The sequence below is a fragment of the Pogona vitticeps genome, chromosome 5, assembly GCF_051106095.1.
Source record: "Pogona vitticeps strain Pit_001003342236 chromosome 5, PviZW2.1, whole genome shotgun sequence".
Taxonomy (NCBI): Eukaryota; Metazoa; Chordata; class Lepidosauria; order Squamata; family Agamidae; genus Pogona; species Pogona vitticeps.
In genome coordinates, this window is record NC_135787.1 from 161100150 (window position 1) to 161123280 (window position 23131).

Below are 23131 nucleotides of genomic sequence, written 5' to 3' on the forward strand. Positions count from 1 at the left end.
AATGTACATGAAACATGTTATCCTTAGGCTGCAAAATAAATAAATCCATCCATCCATAGCAGGAACATTAGGAGTGGCCAAATTAACAGTTTAGTACATTCTGAGGGAAAAAAGGGATGCACTGGTGAGCTCTGCCGCACAAAAAACGCCTGGACAGCCACAGAAGACAACAGTTGTGGATGATTGTAGGATCCTTTCCATAGTAAAGAAAAACCCCTTTACAACATCCAGCCAAGTAAAGAACACTCTCTAGGAGGTAGGTATATCATTATCCAAGTCTACCATAATGAGACGACTTCACAAAAAGCAAATACAGAGGGTTCACCACAAGATGCAAATCATTCATAAGCCTCAAAAATAGAAAGGCCAGATTAAATTTTGCCAAAAAATATCTTTAAAAGCCAGTCTAGTTCTGGAACAGCATTCTTTGGGCAGATGAAACTAAGATCAACCTGTACCAGAATGATGGGAAGAAAAAAGTATGGAGAACGCTTGGAACAGCTCATGATCTGAAGCATACCACATCTTCTGTAAAATACAGTGGAGGTAGTATGATGACATGGACATGCATGGCTTACAATGGCACTGGGTCACTAGTGTTTATTGATGGTGTGACAGAAGACAGAAGCAGCTGGATGAATTTTGAAGTGTATAGGAATATATTGTCCAAATTCTGCAAAGTTGATTGGACAGCACTTCACTTTACGTGGCGAATGACCCAAAACATACTGCGAAAACAGCCCAGGAATTTTTACGGCAATGCCAGAGTCAGTCTGCAATGCCAGAGTCAATCACATGATCTCAACCCAATTAAGCTTTCATTTCACTTGCTGAAGACAAACACAAGGCAGAAAGACCCATGAACAACTGAAGACAGCTTTAAGGAAGGCCAGGTAAAGCATCACAAAGGAGGGAACCCACCGCTAGGTGATTCCAAGCTTTCCAGACTTCAAGCAGTCATTGCCTGAAAAGGATTCTTGACAAAGTATGAAAAATGATATTATTTATGATTTTGTTAAATTTGTCCAATTACAGTATATTTGAGCCCCTGAAATAAGGAGACTGTGTATGAAAATAGTTGCAGTTCCTAAACATTTCATACAATATTTTTGTTCAGCTCCTTGAATTAAAGATGACAGGCTGTACTTCAATTGCATCCCAGTTGCTTCATTTCAAATCCATTGTGGTGGCATATAGAGTGAGAATTATGAAACGATTTTCAGTGTCCAATCATTTCTGGACCTAACTGTGTCTACAAAGATTCTATTAGGTACTACAAGAATATAACATCAATTGTGTGAGGTCCATAAAGGTAATAATAAGGTGTAATATTTTTCTTTGTATATTAGAAAGTCTTTTAAAATCGTTGATTGCCTTAATATTGTAATTTTAATCAAGGTGTTAAAAATTACTTGTTGGATAAGTTGCAAGGTAATTTTTTTAAAAGCTGGCTTTTTAGTTCCAGACTTCTGAAAAGATAAATGGAAGTTTGTTATAGGGAAGAACCATATGTGAAGAGGCAGCTGCAATGAAAAATTCTTGAGATCTTCTTCGTGGCCTCTGTAAATGCACGCACTTCGGTTAAACGGCGCCTGCGCTGGTCTTCTCGGAATCTTCTAGAGCTTTTCTGAAAAAGTAACAAAGTTTAGAGTTGCCCCTATCACACATGCTCCAGCCATCTCAGCCTTCAGTTCCATTTTACCGCCTTTGTGCTAGGAACTTCTCGGATAGAGCTCTTGTCAAATTATTTTTTCTTGTTTATTCGGCTTGACTCGGACTGTTCTTTTCGATCATGAAACGCTTCTGTTGCCCCCTGAATTCGGCCCATCTTTGACTGCTCTCTGTTTTGTGGACTGTATTGATTACTTTGGCTTTATACTGCCGCTATTTGATGATTGAGGAAGCTTCGTTTGTTGATTGGCGCTGCGGGGTGCTGATTATATCATCAGTATTTGTTTTCCTTTGGAAATCACCAATTACCACCATGAGTCTTTCAACCTTATCCCTATCTGCTTTATGTCCCCGTCAGGGCCATTTAGCAGGTGTAAGTCATGTTCCCGCAAACTTCCATTCTCAGACAGTCATGACCTCTGCCTGTTTTGTTTGGGAGATTCACATCAGCCTCAATCTTGCCACCATTGCAAGAATTTTACTAAGGCTGCCCTAAAAGCGCACCACCAACGTCTCAAGCTTTACCTTTGGGATAAAACCCTGTCTGCCTCTAAACCATCAGACATGGAGACAGCGTCCAATCCCTCGGCTACTCCTCGGTCAGAAAGAAACATTTCATCTCCCTCAGCGTCAGTAGCTAAATCAGTCAAGAAACCATCGGAAAAAAATCTTCCTCATCAACCACTAAAAAGACTTCCGCCTCGACATCGAAAATACTGAATGCTAAAGAGACCTCAAAGCAGAAAAAGTCGACTCGCAGGACAAAAAGGACAAGCCTAAGGATCACAAGTTTATTCCGCCAGTCACGGTTTTGTTACCATCTCTGATCCTCAAGGACTCATCTCGGGGTCGTGAGTTGTTGTTGGAAGCTGTTCCATTTTTGCCTTCTTGACATCAAGGAACATCACCTATTGTGCTCGAACGTTCATTGAGCCTGAGTCAACTTCAAGGGGCTATCCTTTTTAGCCTGACTTCTGCCCATCACAGCCCTGTTTCTACCAGGCAGGTGTCACCTACACCTCTTTCGCCTTCCTCTTCTTCAAGGCAAGACTCCCCACCTCGTAAAAAGACAGCGAAGAGGAAACATATTTCACCGGACCGGCGTTGATCTTCCCACAAAGAGGTGGTTGTCTGGACTAAATCTTCTTGACATCGAAAGAAATCCAAGCAAGATGATAAAGTCTGTCAAGGTCAATAGGAAGCACTCCCGACGTCGATGCGATGACTCCAACTCCAACTCATCCTCGAAGTCAGAGGACTACCGCAGGCATAAGAAAGTGCGCTATGACTACATCCACTTCGACGTCCTCTTCTCCATCACCACCTCGATGTCGACGAAGACTTGTGAACAAAGGGCAGTTCTAAGGCTCACTCTAAACATGCCACAATGTCAAGGTCAACATAGAAAGGAACCCCATCTAGTGAGCGTCACTCAGTAACTCAACAAAGAGCAACTACATATGTTAAACAAAAGAGGAAAGGCTCTCAGCAACCACCTCTTTCCAAGCAAGGAGAAATCCTTTCATCTGTTTCTTCGGAGCAAGATGGGGAAATTCTCTCTCCAGCCCAAGCAGAATCACCCGTGGAGGCAGAGTCCTTTGAATCCGATGCAGGGGACCCTCACCCGTCTTCCCCTTCTGAGGATTTTTCCTGTTCAAATTGTTGCAAGAATGGCTAAGACACTTAAGATGGAGATGCAGCAACCCCCTCCTGCCTCAGATGACCTTATTTTGGGTGACATCGACCAAGAAAGATCGCATCCACTCAGCTTAACCTTCATACCGGCCCTTATACATCTTATCAAAGAAGCATGGACCCTGCCATCTAATCCTCCACCAGTTGCTCGTACAACTGAGAATCTATACCGTACTCATGGAGATGATACAAATTTCCTTGCGAAGCGCCCAGCTCCGAACTCCATCATAGCACAAGCCAACTCCTCTAGAGCTTCGGGACGTCGGTATGTAACACTAACAGGGAAGGCAGGAAGTTGGACGTCTTAGTGAGAAAGATATACTCCTTCGCCAGTTTTATGCTTCGTGTAGCTAAATATGAGGCAGCTATGGGAGCATACCAAAAACAGCTATGGTCCAGGGTCCTCCCAGCTTTAGAGTCAGCTCCAGAAGAGACTCAAGATATTCTAAATACCTATGCAGAGGCACTAACAGTCTCCAGACACCAACGTTTGGCATCCAGACACTCTGCTGATGTTTCTGCTAAGACAATTTTTTCAGCAGTGGCACTGAGGCGCCATGCATGGTTTCGTGCTTCTGGCATCATAGAAGATGCGAAGAAACAAATTGAAGATCAACCATTCAATGCCAAAGGCCTCTTCAATGAGAAAACAGATGATTCATTGGAAAACCTGCATAAAATAAAAAAGACAGCTAAGTCATATACAGTGGTGCCCTGCATGACGACGATAATCCATTCTGTCAAAATTGCTGTACAGCGAAATCGTCATGCAAAAAAAGTCCCAATTGGAATGCATTGAAAACCAGTTCATGTGTTCCAATGGGGAAATACCTCGTCGTCCAGCGAAGATCACCCATAGAGAACTGCCGATCAGCTGTTTAAAATCCCTGTGTTGTGAAGCCTCTGTCCGGAAAACACCCATTTTGTGAAGGGAGGGAAGCCATTTTGCAAAGGGAAGCATCATTGTTTTGTGAACAAATGGTTCGCGAAGCAAGCACCTAACCAATGTAAAGCGAAAAAACCCATAGGAACCATCGTTTTGTGATCGCTATAGCGATCGCAAAAAAACTCGTCAAACGATTTTGTCGTCATGTGGGGTCGTTGTCATGTGGGGCACCACTGTACCATCCATCAGCAGCCCAAATTTCAAAGAAATCAGTGGCAAAAACAATACCCTCAATAGCAATATCAGCAGTCTTCCTCCCACACTTACCTTTCCTTCAAAAACTCACAAGGCACATCTTCCCAATTCTCTTCGTCTGCCCCGTCTTATATGCATCAGCAGTCATCTCAAAAGTGTCAGTCCTATCGTCCTCCCAACAAGAAATCAAAGTAGTATCTTTGACTCCTACGTTCCACACACTACAAATTCTACAAACACCCGCTTGGCTCCATTTTATCCAAATGGGCAAACGTCACAAAGGATGGTTGGGTACTAAATATAATCCAATTTGGCTACAGATTAGAGTTCGTAGATCTCCCTCCTCTAGGAAACATCAAAGTTACATCCTTCAATGCAGTCCTGGAAGAAGTTCTCACTCTTCTCCAAAAACAAGCCATACAACAAGTACCACACCGGGACATAGCCAACGGGTTTTACTGTACTCCTGGTATTTCGCAGTGCAGAAAAGGACGGAGGGATATGACCTATTCTGGATCTGAGGGATCTGAACACTTATCTGTACACATGACGGTTCAGGATGGTCACGCTAGAGGCAATTGTCCACCTACAAAAAAGGAAAGACTGGTTTCTGGTGATAGACCTAAAGCACGCATACTTTCACATATCAATACAGCAACATCACAGAAAGTTTCTACAGTTCATCTTCCAAAGCAAGATTTTCCAATTCTGCGCCCTTCCATTCAGGATCTCCACAGCTCCACGCACCTTCGCAAAGTGCATGGCAACAGTGGCTGCGTTCCTGTGTCTTCATGGCATCAAAGTCTTTCCATACATCGGTTGGTTGATAGTATCCAAATCCAGACGGGAGAGCCTTACGAGACACCAGCTTCGCACTACATGTTCTACAAAGCTTGGGTCTCACAATAAATCTTTAAAAAGTAAATTTGGTTCCATCTCCAGTCATCAACTACATAGGAGCGAGACTGAATTCCCTAGAAGCAAGGATTTTTCTACCACCAGAATGCATATGAAAATTGAGGAAGGCTGTTCAAAAGTTCCAACCTCACTCTTACATTTCAGCACATCATGCTCAGCATCTGCTGGGCCTCATGGCTTCAACGACGTCGGCACTGCCACATGCTTGTCTAAAGATGCGTTCTCTGCAGGCATGGCTCTTAAACCTGTTCGACCCACTTCGAGACGACTCCAGGAAAAAGTTACCAGTTACCCCAGAAATAGCACATTAACTGCAGTGGTGGGCCTTCAAACCACATCATCTTATCGGACGTCCCTTTCGTCCTCTACAGTTTTCCGTCCAGGTCACTACAGATGCCAGTTCCACAGGGTGGGGAGCACACTGTGGGCATCATAGGATCCATGCCCTGTGGTCGCAAAGAGACAGAAGTCTGCACATCAATCACCTCGAGATGATAGCAGTAATAAAGGGATTCAGAGTATTCCTACTAATGATACAGGGTCATGGTGTGCAGGTGATCACAAACAACACCACAGCCATGTTTTATATCATCAAACTGGGAGGGACAAGATCCATGTCACTCCTCTACCTGACTGTGCATCTATGGGAATGGTGCTACCTTCACCATGTTTTCCCAGTAGCAAATCACATATCAACGACCGAGAACCAACTCGCGGACGAACTGAGTCATTTGACAGGGCAGTCCCACGAATGGGAACTAGATGAGGACATCTTTCAGAGGCTCTGCAACAGGTGGGGCCTACCATGCGTAGACATGTTTGCATCAGTCACGAACAAGAAGTGCAACAGGTATGCATCTCGTGCAGGCATGGGTGCTCGCTCCCTAGGAGACTCATTCATGATTCCCTGGCAAGCAAATCTGCTATACCTGTTCCCACCTGTTCCACTAATCCAAAGGGCTTTGGTCAGGATGAGGCCAGTACGAGCACAGGCCATCTTCATTGCACCATGGTTGCCACGTCAGCCCTGGTTCTCCACCCTCAAGGAGATGGATGTGGATGTCCTCAGACTGCCGATGTCACCACATCTTCTGACTCAGGACTCGGGCAACATTCTACACCCAGACCTGCAGTCTCTTCACCTCACAGCATGGAGGATTTCCCATTAATCAAAGAGGTGCTAGATAAAACTAGAAAGCCATCCACTAATTTACTTTACAAATATAAGTGGAACAATTTCCTTAAATTTACTGAATCAAGACATTTACAATCATCCCCTGTCTCCTTCCAAACTTTGCTGATGTATTTACACAACCTGCTTGATTTGGGACTTGTGTTATCAACGCTCAAGGTTTACGTTTCAGCCATAGTTTTCTTCCAACCCAGAGACTCTGAATCAGCTCGTTTGTTTTCTAACCCAACACTAAAGTTGTTTTTGAAAGGACTTTCTAATATTCATCCTCCCAGTACCAGAATGGTCTCTCACTCTTGTACTACGTGCACTGACTCGCCGTCCCTTTGAACCCATGGCTTCATGTGATATATGTTTACTATCGTTTAAAACGTTTCTAGTTGCTGTTAAGTCTGCTAGAAGAGCAAGTGAGTTGGCAGCTCTAAGATAAGATGCTCCTTACCTGCAATTCTTCAAAGACAAGGTTTTGTTATATCCAGATGTTTCCTTTTTGCCTGAAGTTGTTTCTGATTTCCATCTCAGTAAACCCCTCTCGTTACCAACGTTATTTCCTGAACCATCCTCTGACGTCGAGCGCATGCTCCACTCCCTGGACCTCCGAAGAGCCTTGGCCTATTATATATCTAGAACAAGGGACTTTCGTTCAGCCCCAAGGCTTTTTCTGTGTTTCCATGGACTACACAAGGCTTCACCTGCTTCGTCTTCGACCATATCTAGATGGCTTGTCTCCACAATTGCTTCGTCCTACGAAGGTCTAAAAGGTCATTACGAGAGCCATGGCAACATCTACTGCTTTGCTGCGTGGTGTGGACATTCCTGACATCTGCAGGGCGGCCATTTGGTCTACTGTGTCCACGTTCATGACACACTAGATTTGACCTTCATGCTAAAAAGGAGACAAGTTTTGGCAGGTCTGTTTTAACATCTGTTCTACAGTGACGGCCCTCCTTCCGGTAAGTGAGCTTGTCAGTCACCCAAGTGCGTGCATTCACAGAGGCCACGAAGAAGAAAGACAGGTTACTTAATTGTAACCATGGTTCTTCAAGTAGACCTCTGTGAATTCACACATCCCACGCAGCCTCCCCACTATCCATCACTGGTTATGTATATACTGAGCTCAGGCTCTTGTGGCGGATAAATGGAACTGAAGCCTGAGGTGGCTGGAGCATGTGTGATAGGGGCAACTCTAAACTTTGTTACTTTTTGAGAAAAGCTCTAGAAGACTCCGAGAAGACCAGTGCATGCGCTGTTTAACCCAAGTGTGTGAATTCACAGAGGTCCACTTGAAGACCCATGGTTACAGGTAAGTAACTTGTCTATTTCAAGTTTACTAAGATTTTACTGAATCAAGAGTAAGTAGCATTCCATTCTTTTGAGGCAATCTTCATATAAGGAAAGCTTCAGTTTCTTATCAATAGTGGACTGCGTAATATCTTTTAAAGCATCTATGTTTAGATGGTTACATGAATTAAAAATATACTGTTCTTCTTCCTGGTCTCTGTGCATGCCCACTAATGGGCCAATCTGCGCCCGCGCAGAGCAGCCTTGGAACTTTTTAGCTCGAGCACATGGTGCTGGGACCTCCCACACACTGGCTATAGCTCTGCCCCAAGCACCGAGTGCCTTAGTTCCTTTTTTACTGCTGCTACAGCAGCTTCGTTAGGAACTTCATGTGTTCTAAAAAAAACCAACAGCAGGCCTTTGCCTAGTTAATCTACGTTGGACCTTCCTGGCTTTGTTTGGGCCGTCAGCCATTCTTCTTCACAATGAGTTTGCTCTAAAAGAATAAAATTGGCCTGTTGTGTTTACTGGCTCTGAGTCTGTGGCCTCGCCAGGCCTCTTCAAGAGGTGCGAGGTCTGTTCCAACAAGATTCCCCTTTCTGACGGGCACTCCTGCTGCTTGTTTTGCCTTGGTGAGGAGCATCAACTGCCTGTCACCACCGCCTTGACGTCCGGGCCAAGACTGAGGTAGCGGTGGGTTGTGCTGTCATGTCTTCAGTGCTCTTGTGACGTCCCTTCTCCGGGTAAGTGAGCTTGCTAGTAACCCATTAGTGTGTATTCACAGAGACCATAAAGAAGAAAAAGAGGTTACTTACCTGTAACTCTGGCTCTTCGAGTGGTCGTCTGTGGATTCACACTTCCTGCCCTTCCTCCCCACTGCACATCACATGTGCTACATGGTTCTAAGGAACTGAGGCACTTGGTGCAGGGGGCAAACTTGTAGCCAGCGTGTGGAAGGTCCCGGCACCATGTGCTTGAGCTAGAAAGTTCCGAGGCTGCTCTGTGCGGGCGCAGGTTAACCCATTAGTGTGAATTCACAGATAACCACTCAAAGAACCAGAGCTACAGGTAAGTAATCTCTTTTTATTTGTTCTATAAATCATTTTCCATAATAACAATAAAAAGATATATTTAATTTAATCAACTTTTTAAATTTTGTTCTACTTTTTAAAGATCTTGCTGTTTTGGCTTCTTAGTGCAATGCATACTGCAAATGTAGTTGATTTCCTTGCCTTCTGTATGTTACTTTCAGGCTAAAATTGCAAGATTGACAAAACGTTTTGGAGCTGCCAGAGAAGATTCCAAGAAGAAAATAGAAGTAAAGATTGAGTTTTGAATTATTTTGCTGGTTTACTGTTTGGCACAAAATAATTATTTTTATGGTGACCATCTTGGACTTATCTGACATTATCTCTCTGGCATAAAAAGCACTCCTAGGCAAACTGCTAGATGGCTATGCATTATTTATGTGGAGAAGGGGATTTGTTAATTTGGTAAAGCTGTTGGAAACCCTTTATTCCTTATATTTTAGAGTTGGACAATCTTATCTGCTATGTTTTCCAGAAAATAGAAAAGGGAGGTCAGAATCCTTCTATTAATATTAAGGCACTTTAAAATGAGTCATCGCTTGGAAACTGCACAAAATGTATTCTTACAAAAGTTTGTTTGCTTATTAATTTGAAGCATACATAACATGATATGAAGTAGATTTCAGGTGTGCTGTACATTTTTGTGATAGTTGAGACTTGCCAATATTTATTAGTCTGGTCATGTGACTCTCAGACCAGAGCAGAAAACTTATTTCAGTGAACAGCCCTTGATTGTCTTTTTCCCTCTTTTCTTTTTTGAAGTATGAAGGAAAATTCAGATACCTTACTTTAATACTTTTTGCACCTGCAGATTTACTCCCTATGGTGTGAAAACATGCAGGATTGTTATGATGATACAGGTAGATACACCAGTGCTTGTATGTATAATCTGAATACCAGGCAACAAGGAAGATGGGAAGTGATATTGTATATTAGCCACTTACAAACTACTGTAGGAGTTTCTGAAGGTAGAGCAGTCTGCCAGATGAATAGAATTATGTTTGAAATATGAGTTTTAAGACATTGGTCTCACATTAACTATTGTCACTTTGTAGAATCTACAAAGCACACCCCATTCTCCAGGAAAAGCAGTGAGTGACACAGGTGGTATCAACAATGTGGCATATCGGTAAGCTTTCAAAATAAATTGGTAACTCATTTCTGTAGTATATGAATTCTTAGAGCTAGGAATCTTTTTGTTTCTTAATTTTCAGCAATTGAATTTAAGTCCTGCTTAAGGACTTAACTACTACTAAGTGTGAGGAACCCAGTATTGTTGTGAATGAGACACTCTGGAATTTGTGATCAAATTATGAATACTTAGATTTTTAAAATATTTGTCTCTCAGCTCCTGTAGTGTTCATTGCCAAACTGCACTGTTTAGCATAACTAACATGAATCTTTGTCTCATAGAAATGCTGGCACAGTGAGGCAGATGTTGGAGTCCAAGAGAAATGTAGGAGACAGCACATCAGCTACTTTTCAGTCCCCTGTGAATACAGGTAAAACTTTTTCCCCATCTCAGATATGTATTTAATTTACTTTCTTACACAGGTTTTAAAAGAAGTATCTTAATATTTCTCTCAGATGGCAACTGTAGTAACAGATGCTACTATTATGTTAAATACAGTGGTGGCAGCAAGTATGCCAGGCTTGATACTGAACGTTGGAACTTGAAAATGAAGAGTTGCAGTCTTCTGAAGACTGTATGCTGTAGAAATATCTGTATACAATCAGAACATGTGGGGATCATCTTTAGCTCCGCTTTTACTGCACTATCTCCTTTAAAGGCTCGGGGCATGAAAGGCTATCCTGACTGAGATGCCAGCTGTAGATGTGTTCTGCAGCCCGAGTTGCACAGTGCATGGGGACAGCAAACCTAATTTCTTGGGCAGAACAGCAGAATGGTTCTGCAGCCTATTAGGCCAGGGCAATTTCACTGCACATGGACCTTCTTCATCCAACAAAAACTGTTTCCGATGAAACTGGCTCCTAGCACAATGAATGAACAGATAAAGATTAGGGGACTATGCCCTTACCCCCAACCACTCTTTCAAGTATCTTTTCTATCAAGTATCTTGCTCCCAGAAGATGAACTAATAACTGATGATTAGTCACCCAGATAACCGAGATGGAAAGAAGTCCCCTTTTTATGAAATTGACAGCTACCTCTTTTAAGCTGGTCATTAAAGCCTTCTAACAAAGTTGCACTAACCACCAAAATGACTAACCAATATCTCCCAACAACCTGTTGGAAGCCAGATATCCTGGGCCACATGAAATGAGCAAGTGGTGCTGTGGATGTCAAAATGTTTGAGGGCCAAAAGCCACATTTCAATCTGTAAACATAGAATGAGGTAAATGGAAAACTGATTACAACAATGGGATTCCTAATCCTTCCTCAAGAGTCCAACATAAGGTATAAACCTTCAAGAAAAAGGTCCTGTTGGACAAGACATCTGCTAAATGACAATATATAACCAGTTCCCCTTTCCGCACTGTCATGTTCCCGCCTTTCCCTTTGTTGTTTCACCAAGCAAAGATACAAGCTACATGTCTTTCAGCTGCCATCAGTTGATTACATCAACTTTATCCACTGTTAATGACAGAGGTCCGGGCCACGTATCAGTGTCATTAACTCTTAACTAAGCAACCTTCTTCCTCGACTCTCCTTTTCTTCTCCTCCCTTTAACTGTGCCCCAACCAACTCCTATTGGTTCATGCAAATCTCAATATAAATATTCATCACCGGAGTAAACGCTGCATCCCTCCCCCCTTAATTAGTTTGTTTTAGGAGGGTGTACCTTTCTGCGTCTTCCTTGACACTATATAGAACCCAGTTTTCTTTCCTATGATGGGGTTTTAACATGTTGACATGGAGTACTTTACGGCCTGCATCTTCCCTTTAGAGAATATAATTGACATCATTCATTTTGGAGACCACTGAGTACGGTCCGATTCACGCTAACTACAACTTATTTCCTTTTATGGGTCTCAACATTATTACTACTTCTCCAGGGCCGTATGTTCTTTCTCGGGCTTTTTTGTCGTACCATCTTTTCTGATCTTTGTAAAGTGTTCATTAAATTATCCATGTATTCTACAGTTGACTCAGGGTCCCTTTGTTTATAAACTTCTCAGTTCTGTTGTAACAAATCTAAAGGCCCTCTTACTTTACAACTGTGGTGTCTGCCCAGGTCATGAATATTAATGTGCTATCTGCATGAGCCAGTGAGAGTGCCGGAGAGGCGGAGTCATGAGATCTAAGAGTCTCCACAGAGAAGATTAAAGATTGGAGGACTGGGGAATTTAGAATTTAGAGTGGAGAGAGAGGGTTGGCAGTTGAGAGTGGATGATGTAGGATGATTTGTTAAGAGTTAACAACATTGATCACCTGTAACAACTTCTATTTGGTTCTTCTTAAAATGATACATTACCTGGACCTCTGTGATTAATAATTAATAATGTTGATGTAATCAGCTGGTGGCAGCAACACAACATGTAGCTTGTGCCCTTTGATTGGTAAAACAACCCAAGGGACAGGCGGGCATGTGACAATGACAAAACAAAAGTTCAAAAGGACTAAAACCTGTGCTGTCTCGGGATATCTCGATAAGCATATAGCAGTGGTTGTAATTTATTATTCCAATCATTTGGGTTCTCTGCCACATATGCACTTTTCATCCTCATTAAAGTTCCCTTAAATTTTTCCACTAACCCGTTTGTTTGGGGGTGATAAGGAGACGATGTCACATGGGAAATTCCACAGACCTGCCATAGATCGCAAAAAGATCATCATAATGCGTTTTCATCGTAATGCGGGGCAATCGTAAAGTGAGGCACCACTGTAAAATTGTTCTAATCCAAACATATTTCTCATCTGGTCTAAGGAAGTGACCCGTTCCTGTTCTAGCAACTTATTAAGATACTGAGTTAAATGTGCTCCAGGTTGAGCAAAAGACTTCTCAGGTTTCTTTGAATAGATTGAAATTTTCTCCTGAGATGCTCTGAATTAATCCCACATTGGGAATACACCATCTTTCAGTAAGCCTCAAAATCTCTAGCTTGTTCAAGAGGCATCTGTGAATAGATCTCAGATAAAACTCCCCCTATATGTGGTCTTAAAATTATCATTCTCTCATTATCTTTAACCCTGAAGTCCCAATAATCTCTCTCAAAGGGAATTGGGAAAGATTCAGGACAATCTCCTTTCCGATATTGGGGAAATTTCGTTAGATCGATATTTGAGGGATTTGCCACACTGGATGATGATGATGATGATGATGATGATGATGATGATGATAGTAGTAGTAGTAGTAGTAGTAGTAGTAGTAGTAGTAGTAGTAGTAATAATAATAATAATAATAATAATAATAATAATAATAATAATAATAATAATAATAATAATAATGGGCAGCTATTTCCAATTTCTTCATCTCAATTTGGAACAGCATTTCTCTTTGCCTGTTTTCTTGCTCTCTTTTTTATTTCTAAATTTTTATATAAATCATGACAATCCATCATGTTACAAGTAATACATATAAGGTTTAACATAATAATCTATCATCTTACTTATTACATTTAACTGTTGACCACCTGCTATTCCCACATTTCACAAGGTCACATTTACACCATTCCCATTTTTAATCTTAGAAAAATATCGACCAACAATCTAATGCTCCGAATTGTTTTCTGAACCACGTGTCTCTACATTTATTTTATTGGCATATTTTAATAAAGGCTTCCAGCTTTTGGTGAATTGACTGTGCCTTAGATTTCTTCTCTATATCATCTAATTTTATTAGTCATTTTTTCCATCAGCACTGTGTGCCATATCTTATTCATATTCTTACTCATTTACACCATTCCCCTTTTATTTTAGAGAAATATTGACCAACAATCTAATGCTCCAAATCGTTCTTCTTTGTGGTCTCTGTGAGTGCACACATATAGGTTGTTCTGCACCTGCGTTGAACGTCTCAGAAGATTCTTGAGCTTAAAGATACATGATTAGTGGGATGTTCCCCCGTGGAGCAATGCTCCACCCACCTTAGTTTCTCCTCAGTTCCTTTTTTCTGCCATGTCGTTCAGATGTCCTCTGGAAGAATTGAGCATTAGTTATTGCCTTGAGATTCTATTGCATTGAAATCAATTAATTAACACCTTACATCTACCTTTATTTCTAATTAGTGATTCGGTGTTCCCCCATGAGTTTTTCTCAATTTTCCTCTAGCCGCATTTTTGCTTCCCCGCTCTCAGCCATTTTTCCCCTCTACTTTCCCGCTCTTTATGGCCTCACCAGGGCCATTTAAGCGGTGCGTTGCTTGCTCTAATAAGATACTGCTGACAGACGGCCACAATCACTGCCTATTTTGTCTGGGGGAACAACATCCTACCCACTCTTGTGTGGCCTTCAAAAAATTGACGAAGCCAGCCCTTAAACTCAGGCTCCAGATTCTTTGTTTTTACCTGTGGGAGAACTCCCTTAATCCCACCGTGGCTTGGATGGAGTCCACAAGATCTCCAGATCCACTGGTAGAGCGGCAAGCTCAATTTCAGCCTGCTCCCAGCTCTGTGACTGTTTCTCCATGATCTAAGGAGAAGTCTGATAAGTCCAAGTCAATGTAGAAACCAAAATCGACGTCAATATCGAACTCTTTGGCTCAAGCCCAGGAATTACCTAAAAAGAAAAAAGATAAATCAAACTCTTAAAAAAATATATTGGTCAAATCTGTGCACATTGACCCTCCCCAACCGACTTTACCATCGCCTATTATGGAGGAGTCTTCAAGAGATGCTCCAGGCTCCACATCGGAAAGGGAAGAGCCACAGTTACCTTCTGCACAGGCTCCAGCATTGACTGGTAGCCTATCACCTCATACTGGCCTTTCTGTGGCTGATGTTCCATCCAGCCAGGCCTCGGCCCATTCTAGCCCTTCATCAGGGCAGGCAATTGAAAAACAGCTGTCAGGCGATCACCTCGGAAGTACATCAGGAATATTACCACTACCCCCAGTCTCCATGATATTATCACTGTGATAAAAGGAGGGAGAGACATCAATACTATGATCCTTACCTACTGGAAGAATCCCAGGACTATCTGTATTATGATGAGCTGAAAAGGGTCAGATACATACTTCCATAGCGACCTTTATTTGTTTATTTATTTCCTTCCTTCCTTATTTATTTATTCCCCGCCCATTTAGGAAACATCTACTCTGGGCACCTAGACGTCCAGACCATCACCATCTCCTTCTCCACTGCCACGCTGGCATCGATCGCAGCAGTTATTACTAACTTACACTACATCTCAGGTCCCAATCAAATCTACCCTTTTTATTTTTTTTTTAATTTTTTATTTTTAAACTACTAGGAATAGGGTAGGGAATACAAAAGGTAAAAGGAAGTGTAAGGGATGGGAAAAGGGGTTTTGAGGATAGGAGAACACAGAATATACAATCATCCACTCTATTCCTATTAGGTATACATGCCTCTGATCTATCTATTTTTCAATGCAAAAAACAACTTTGTATTCTTTTTTTATATCTCTATACTATTTGGTTATCCTCTAAATATCAGCTTATATTCATATTTTAATTTAAATCTAAGTTATTCCAACTCTATCAAGAAATCGAGACCAATTATAAAATACATCCCCTCTTTCATTTTCCTTCTGTCTTGGACGTACATTCAGCCTATTTGGAAAGATATCCATTTCTAGCACTTCCCATATTTTCTCAGTACCCTTCTCTCGTTTCTGTGCCTCTATTTTCTTCCAGTTTTGGGGAGATAAAATTAAATCCAGGACAGTAGTCTGATTTTTAACATCACCTTTTCTAACTATTATAGCTGGGTAGATCACATGGTAACTCTTAATCTCATCTATCTATCTTACCTGGCATCTCTCTTAATAAAAACTGTACTAGAGTTACTATAGTTTCATTCAGTTGTTGTTTAACCTCTGATGGTTTCCCTTTCATCAGGTCTTCTACCTGGTTGAGGTGCTAATTTACCTGCTGAAATCCTGTTATTATTGTCATTTGCATAGTAACCAGCCATTCTTTGTCTGGCAACATTCCCAACCATTGATATTTAACATTTTCGAAGGTCATTTCCATCTTTCCAATACATATGGTTTGTATAAATAATATTTTTTGATTCCACTATTTTACCAACAAACCACACCCATCATCAAAAGCCTCCCGTAGGTATTTCCTCCCCCTCCTTGCCCAGATATTATAGCAATATTCTCTGAATCCACACAGTCCAGCCAAAAGAGAGTCCAAAGTAAGCATCAAACAGGGAGCCAGTCTCTCCTAAAAAGGAAAAACCGTCATAGTCCTTTAATAACTTCAGACCTGATTTTCGTAGGTCCTCCATCTATTCTGTTAAGTTCCTCTCTCTGATGAGCTGATAATTTACTGTCCGTTGCTCCCAGGGATTTATTCTTCTTTCCAAAACCCAAGTCACTTCTGTTATCAAAGTCCCATTTGAGTGGCTTCTCCCACTCTTCAATCTATGTTGCCACACTGATGATTCATTGCCTGTTTTTTATTCCCAAAAGCTTATACCTCCTGCTCCAAAGACAAGATTTTATTTTCAAAGTACCACTCAAACTAGTGAGGAAAATCCAGATTACACAGCATTGACAAGATTTCAGTCCCTGTTGAGTAGTATTTCCTCTGGGATTTTTTTCCAGAAACACAATTTTTTTCCATCTAAATGTATATCTCAATGACCTTGAGCCAGCTTGCTAATTATAAACTTGCTGTTAATCAGTCAGTTCGCTTTGAAAAAAAAAACAAGCTAGCAGGCACGGCTCGCTGCTTCCTCTTTCTCCTTTCAGTCAGGTATTTTCCCTTTAGTTTCTTTTACATCTTAATGAGGTTATTCATAAATCAAAGCCTTACTTTGCTGTTGTGTATTTTCGGCTGCATTTCTGTTCTCCTTCCTCAGAAATTTGGTGGTGGAGTTTCATGCAGCTTTCTGCCATAAGATGGCCTTCCGTCTCCGGTCTGTGCTTGGGTGAATTTTCAGAGGGAAGAACGACCCGGTTGCTGCCAAATCTTCTGCCTTCTGGGCTCACCATCTGCTTCGGGGTGACCTCTCCTGGCCTCCCCTTCGGTCCCTCTTTTCTAGAGGGACAACAGACCAGGCGGTTCCAACTTTTCCCGGGAGCTGTTGCCGGGAGCTGCTGGCTTCGTTGCAGTCAAGCTCCGCCTCCCCCAACCAAATCTAACCTTAAGCATTCGATCCCGACATCTCAACCATCTCAGTCCAAGTGATCTGAACAGTCTTCCAAACATCAACCATCCATCCAAGTTGCCACTACATATACAGATCCCCATCCCATACCCGAACCAGATAGATGCCTTTCCCGCTCTTCATTTCAGCCTCAGCCTCCATCTACCAGGACCTCTCTATCAAGATACAGGGACCTATCACCATCCACTTCTTCGTCTTCTGTCCAGGAATTAGACTGGGAATCCTCACAAGAATCCCCTTCCAACTTCCCCACACCGACTTCTGATAGCAACGAAAATCACCCCCCATCTCGTTCTGAAGATTTCACTTCTTAATCACAATTGATTTTAAGACAAGCTAAATCAGTCCAATTGGACATTGAAGAACGGCTACCATCCAACACCGCCTCAGGCTCATGGCATCTGCAACCTTGTTGATTCAGCATGGCTGACTCAAAATGCAGTCTCTCCAGTCACAGTACCTGTCACTATTCAACCGATGACAGACCACCCATCTATGTGATTCACAGTAACACCAGAATTATCCCAACAACTCACCTGGTGGACTTTGCTATCAAATCTACTCGTAGGACAACCATTTCAACTCTTCCAGCAGACAGTGCAAGTTACCACCGATGCCAGCCTGTCTGGATGGGGAGCACATTGCCTTCAACACAACATTCATGGCCTGTGGACAAATCAAGAAAGAATGCTCCATATCAATCATGTCGAGCTTCTAGCTATTATCAAAGCCTTCCGTGCTTTCCAACCAGTCCTCAGGGGTCGAGTAGTACAGCTCGCCACGGACAATACCACAACTTTATATTCACTCTTTATCCCTCCTCTACCTCGCTATTGAGCTATGGGAATGGTGTTACCAACATCACATCTTCCTGATAGCAGTACACATTTCCACAGACAAGAAGTACATCACAGATCACCTTAGTCGTCTGACATTGAGAATGCACGAGTGGTCACTGAATGATTCCATCTTCTATCACCTTTGCCGTCGATGGGGAACACCAACCGTTGATATGTTTGCATTGAGGATGAACACCAAGTGCCGAGTCTATTGTTCTCGAGCTGGAGCAGACAAGAACTCCATTGGGGACGTATTCATGACAGATTGGGAAAAGGGAATGCTCCACCTCTTCCCACCAATGACACTCATTCAAAGGATAATCATCCAAATTTGACGCTTCCAGTCGAACATGATCCTCTTAGCTCCTTTGTGGCCAAGCCAGCCATGGTTCACTCACCTCAGGTCAATGTCAATGTCGACGGACTCATTCCGACTCCCTCTACTTCCCAATCTTTTGACACAGGATGGTGGGGTGGTCTACCATCCAGATACTCCATCACAGAATCTGACAGCTTGGAGGATACTCCCATCTTGAAGCATATTCTCTATCGAGCTCGAAAGCAGTCGACCCAACTCCTGTACAAGAACAAATGGAAAGTATTCCTTACCTTTACTGAATCAAATAACCTGCCTATAATACCTGTATTTCTGGAGACACTACTTACCTTTCTACTTCATCTGTTTGATTTTGGACTCTCCTATTCTACTTTAAAAGTCTATATTTCCGCCATTGTTGCCCATCAACGAGCTAACTCTAAATCAGCTAAACTTCTGTCTCACCCAATGATAAAAAAGTTTCTCAAAGGACTCAATAACATTCGTCCACCACGCCAACATATCATCCCTGAATGGTCATTACCGCTTGTCCTCAATGCTCTTATGTGCCCACCCTTTGAACCGATGGCTTCTTCAGATGTTAAATTACTTTCTCTAAAGACATCCTTCCTAGTGGCAATAACATCTGCTAAAAGAGCCAGTGAACTTGCTTCCCTCTGCTCTGATCCACCCTTCATCCAATTCCATCCAGATAAGATCACATTGTACTAGATTTTATCAGATTTTCACCTAAATCAACCAATTATCTTACCATCATTTTTTCCATAACCATCAACTCCTCTAGAGCGCATGCTCCATCTGTCAGACATAAGATGCTCTCTTGCCTTCTACATTGACAGGACCAAGGCTTTCAGAAAAACTAACAGATTTTTCCTGTGTTTCCATGGTCCTCACAAAGGAGCACTGGTCTCCTCACAATCCATTTCAAGATGGATTGTCCAGACCATCTCTTCGGCATATGAATTGTCAGGCAAACCACCTCCTTATCATTTAACTGTACATTCCACTAGAGCGTTGTCAACATCTACTACTTCGCAGCATGGAATTGAGATACCTCACATCTGCCATGCTGCAACATGGTCTACGCCGACATTACCCCCTTGATTTGAAAGGAAGGAAATCATACATTATTTGAATTCAAAATCGTATTGAATCTACACAGGCTGTGTACCAAACTAGCAGGATATATCAGCAGTATCAATGGCTGCCAGGCTATCTACCGAACTAGCAGGATGCACCCAATTTAATAAAGATGTGCACTATTTTTGCTGGAACACATTGCGCACCAGCCATGGGGTGGTATAGGGAGTAGTAAGGTGTCCAACATGCCTAGCAAGTTGCATTACATTTTTGCTAACTCACAGAGGATTTCACCATCATCAATGGCTGTCAGAGTGGTGCTAGCAATTGATGTGCTTGCTAGAGACAGCCAAGGCAGAGTTGGGGGGTGCTTTTCCTACAACTTTAATCATTCTGTGTGTGGTGTGCAAAAAGGAACAAACCAAAGGTCATGTCACCCACCCTGGTGCCACCACCCAATATCAAAGGACCAGTGCACTATTTTTTTATCATCATCAATGGAAAACTCAGCAGTGGCCAGAGGATTGGAAAAGATCAGTCCATATCCCAATCCCAAAGAAGGGCAGTGCTAAAGAATGCTTCATCTATTGTACAATTGCACTCATTTCACATGCTAGCAAGGTTATGCTTCAGCAGTATGTGGACCGAGAACTCCCAGAAGTGCAAGCTGGATTTCGAAGGGGCAGAGGAACTAGAGACCAAATTGCTAAAATGCACTGGATTCTGGAGAAAGCCAGAGAGTTCCAGAAAAACGTCTACTGTACTTCTGTTTCATTGACTATGCAAAAGCATGGCAGAAAGTGATGAGGAATTAAAGAACCTCTTAATGAGGTTGAAAGAGGGGAGTGCAAAAAATGATAGGAAGCTCAACATAAAAAAAACACTAAGATCATGGCCACTGGTCCCATCACCTCCTGACAAAGAAAGGGGGAAGATATGGAGGCAGTGACAAATTTTACTTTCTTGGGCTCAATGATCACTGCAGATGGTGACAGCAGCCACAAAATTAAAAGACGCCTGCTTCTTGAGAAGAAAGCGATGACAAACCTAGACAGCATCTTAAAAAGCCACCCTTTTCCCCGCCTTAATTCAAGCCTTCTGTTTTGCTTGCCTGTTCTTTTTTTCATAGTCTCTCTCTCTCTCTCTCTCTCACTCACACACACACACACACACACATACACACACACAAATCCTTCCTCAATTTTCAACAATTAGTCACTTCAGTTCAGTATGTCCATTTCTGCTCATTAATTTAAACCAGCTCAATGAAGCCACTTTTTTTCCCTGCCTTAATTCAAGTCTTCTGTTTTACTTGCCTGTTCCTTTTTTCATAGTTTTGAGTCAATCTCTCTCTCTCTCATACACACACACACCCTCCATCCATCCATTTTCTACATACATTTAAACAAGCTTGATGAAGCCATCAGTCTCTCACACCTTCCTTCCCACGTTAACTGGAGCCTTTCCCTCCTCCTGCTTGCTTGCAGTCATCTCCTGTGGAAGCAGTCATTCACAAGCCCCGGATTGATTGACTGCCCGGGGGTCTTCTACACCTGTAACCAATCAAGCAGGCTTATGTCCGATCTCTGAAAGAACGGATTTACAAGAACGGATTTACTGCCACAACCAAGGAAGTAACAGGGAGAGGTGGCTTACAATTTGAGGTTTGGCTGCAGGGTGGGGGATGGGGGGTAGTGCTCTGTTAATTACCCCCAGGATTTTCACTTTTACCCCATTTGAGGCAATTTACTCTTGTTCCCCGACCACTGTACTAAACTGTATGCTACCTCCATGTAATAAAAGTCAGTAAAGTAGATTCTCAATAGGTCTGTAGAACCTATGCTCAGAAAAATTAATGTGCTGTCAGAAATTATATACAGTGCATGTAAGACATAAGACATAAGAAATTTATTTGTCATTGCGCTCACAAGTGGGTGCAACGAAATGTGGTGCTCTTCCCCAAGGTAAAACTGGACAACACTACAAAAAAAAGTTAAAATATACACAACTTTCACCATCCAAATATAGATACCCCGTTTTCTCTCAGCAATTAAAATTCCACCAAAAACCTATGGCCCCGCATTTAAACTCAATATTGCACTTGGGTAAAAACTGTTCTTGAATCTGCTTGTCCTTGCTTTCAATACCCTGAATCTCCTTCCTGATGGTAATAGTTTAAAGAGCTGAGAGGAGTCTTTCAGTATGTTAGATATCTTCCTCTTACATCTGTTCTTATACAATTCTTCCAAAGAGAGGCGTGAACAGCCAATGATGTTTTGGGAGAAGTTAAAGTTATTTATTGTTATTTGTTACAATTAGGTAGTAAGTAATCTGGCAGTGTTAAAATTGTGGAGTATATGTAAAACCACACACTCCACTATTCTTTAAGTAATAGATGAATAGTACATGCAACACACCATAATAGCTATACTTTGAATGTTTCTTGCCTGGCACCATTTTTAAGTATCAACAGGTGAGAATCATGCGGCCCCCAAACCTCTTTTTGTGACTCTGGCCCTTATGTTTAGAGTTTAAAAATGATAATTGCTGCTCCTGGACCCCTCAAAATATTTCTCCTCTCTTTGGCAAGGTGTGCTCCCACTCACTTATTGCAGCAGAAAAATCTGTATTTTTCAAAACAGCAGATAGTCTCCTCTCATTAGAACTGACCTACTGTTTAGTTCCTGACTCACAAAGAAGAGAGTGTATCACACACTGGACTAAGGGTTTTTCCCATTCCTGACCTAGAATGAAGAAATCTTTCTGTATGTGTTCAGTTCATCTATTATAATAACTAGTGCAAAGAAATAGAGGAGAACAGCAAAAGGGAAAAACGAGATATCTTCTAGAAGATCAGGAAAAAAATCAAAAGGGAAATTTAAATCTAGATTAGGAATGCTAAATGACCAAGAGATAAGCTTGTTATTGGACCAGGAGAAAATAAAGAGAAGGTGGAAACATTATATGATAGACATGTATGGAAGAGATAAAGGGATGGCAGGCTTCTTTGAAGAGGAATCCTGTGATAAAGAACATGCAGTTGTAGAAATGAAGTGGAAGGTGCTCTGAAAGCACTGGGAAGAAAGAAATCACCAGGGTTGAAGAGATACCAATAGAACTATTTCAAGCCACAGTGAACTGCCAAAATTGTAATAAGAATGTGCCAACAAATATGGAAAATAAAACAACGGGCCACAAACTGGAAAAGATCAATATATATTCCAGTCCCCAAGAGAGGAGATGCCAAGAAGTGCAGTAACTATAGGACTTTTGCTCTAATTTCCCATGCAAGCAAAGTGATGCTTAAGGTGTTGCAACAAATGCTTTTACCTTTTATGAAGGAAGAAATGTCTGATGCTCAAGCTAGATTCCGAAAAGGAAGAGGCACTCAAGGTCTTATGGCAAATATCCACTGGCTACTGGAGCACAGCAGATAATTTCAGAAGATCAGTCGATGCCAAGCAAAGCCTTTGACTGTGTGGATCATGAGAAACTATGAGTTGTTCTGAACAAAATTGGTGTGCCTCAGCACTTGATTGTCCTGATAAGTAACCTGTATTATGGACAAGAATATGGAGAGACAGAACGGTTTCCTATAGGCAAAAGTGTCAGACAGTGGTGCAT

At 41.9% G+C, this 23131-nt stretch overlaps 1 protein-coding gene across 14 annotated transcripts in view; it reads left to right on the forward strand.

The window, feature by feature from the left end:
* Positions 1-23131, forward strand: part of ATF7IP (activating transcription factor 7 interacting protein) — a 147905-nt gene that overhangs the window by 72979 nt on the left and 51795 nt on the right. For all 14 annotated transcript variants that reach the window (XM_078376099.1, XM_020787893.3, XM_078376096.1 and 11 more), the window contains 3 exons: positions 9151-9216; positions 10042-10115; positions 10400-10488. In XM_078376099.1, the coding sequence (XP_078232225.1) occupies positions 9151-9216; positions 10042-10115; positions 10400-10488 (229 nt within the window). The remainder of the gene's footprint in view (positions 1-9150; positions 9217-10041; positions 10116-10399; positions 10489-23131) is intronic.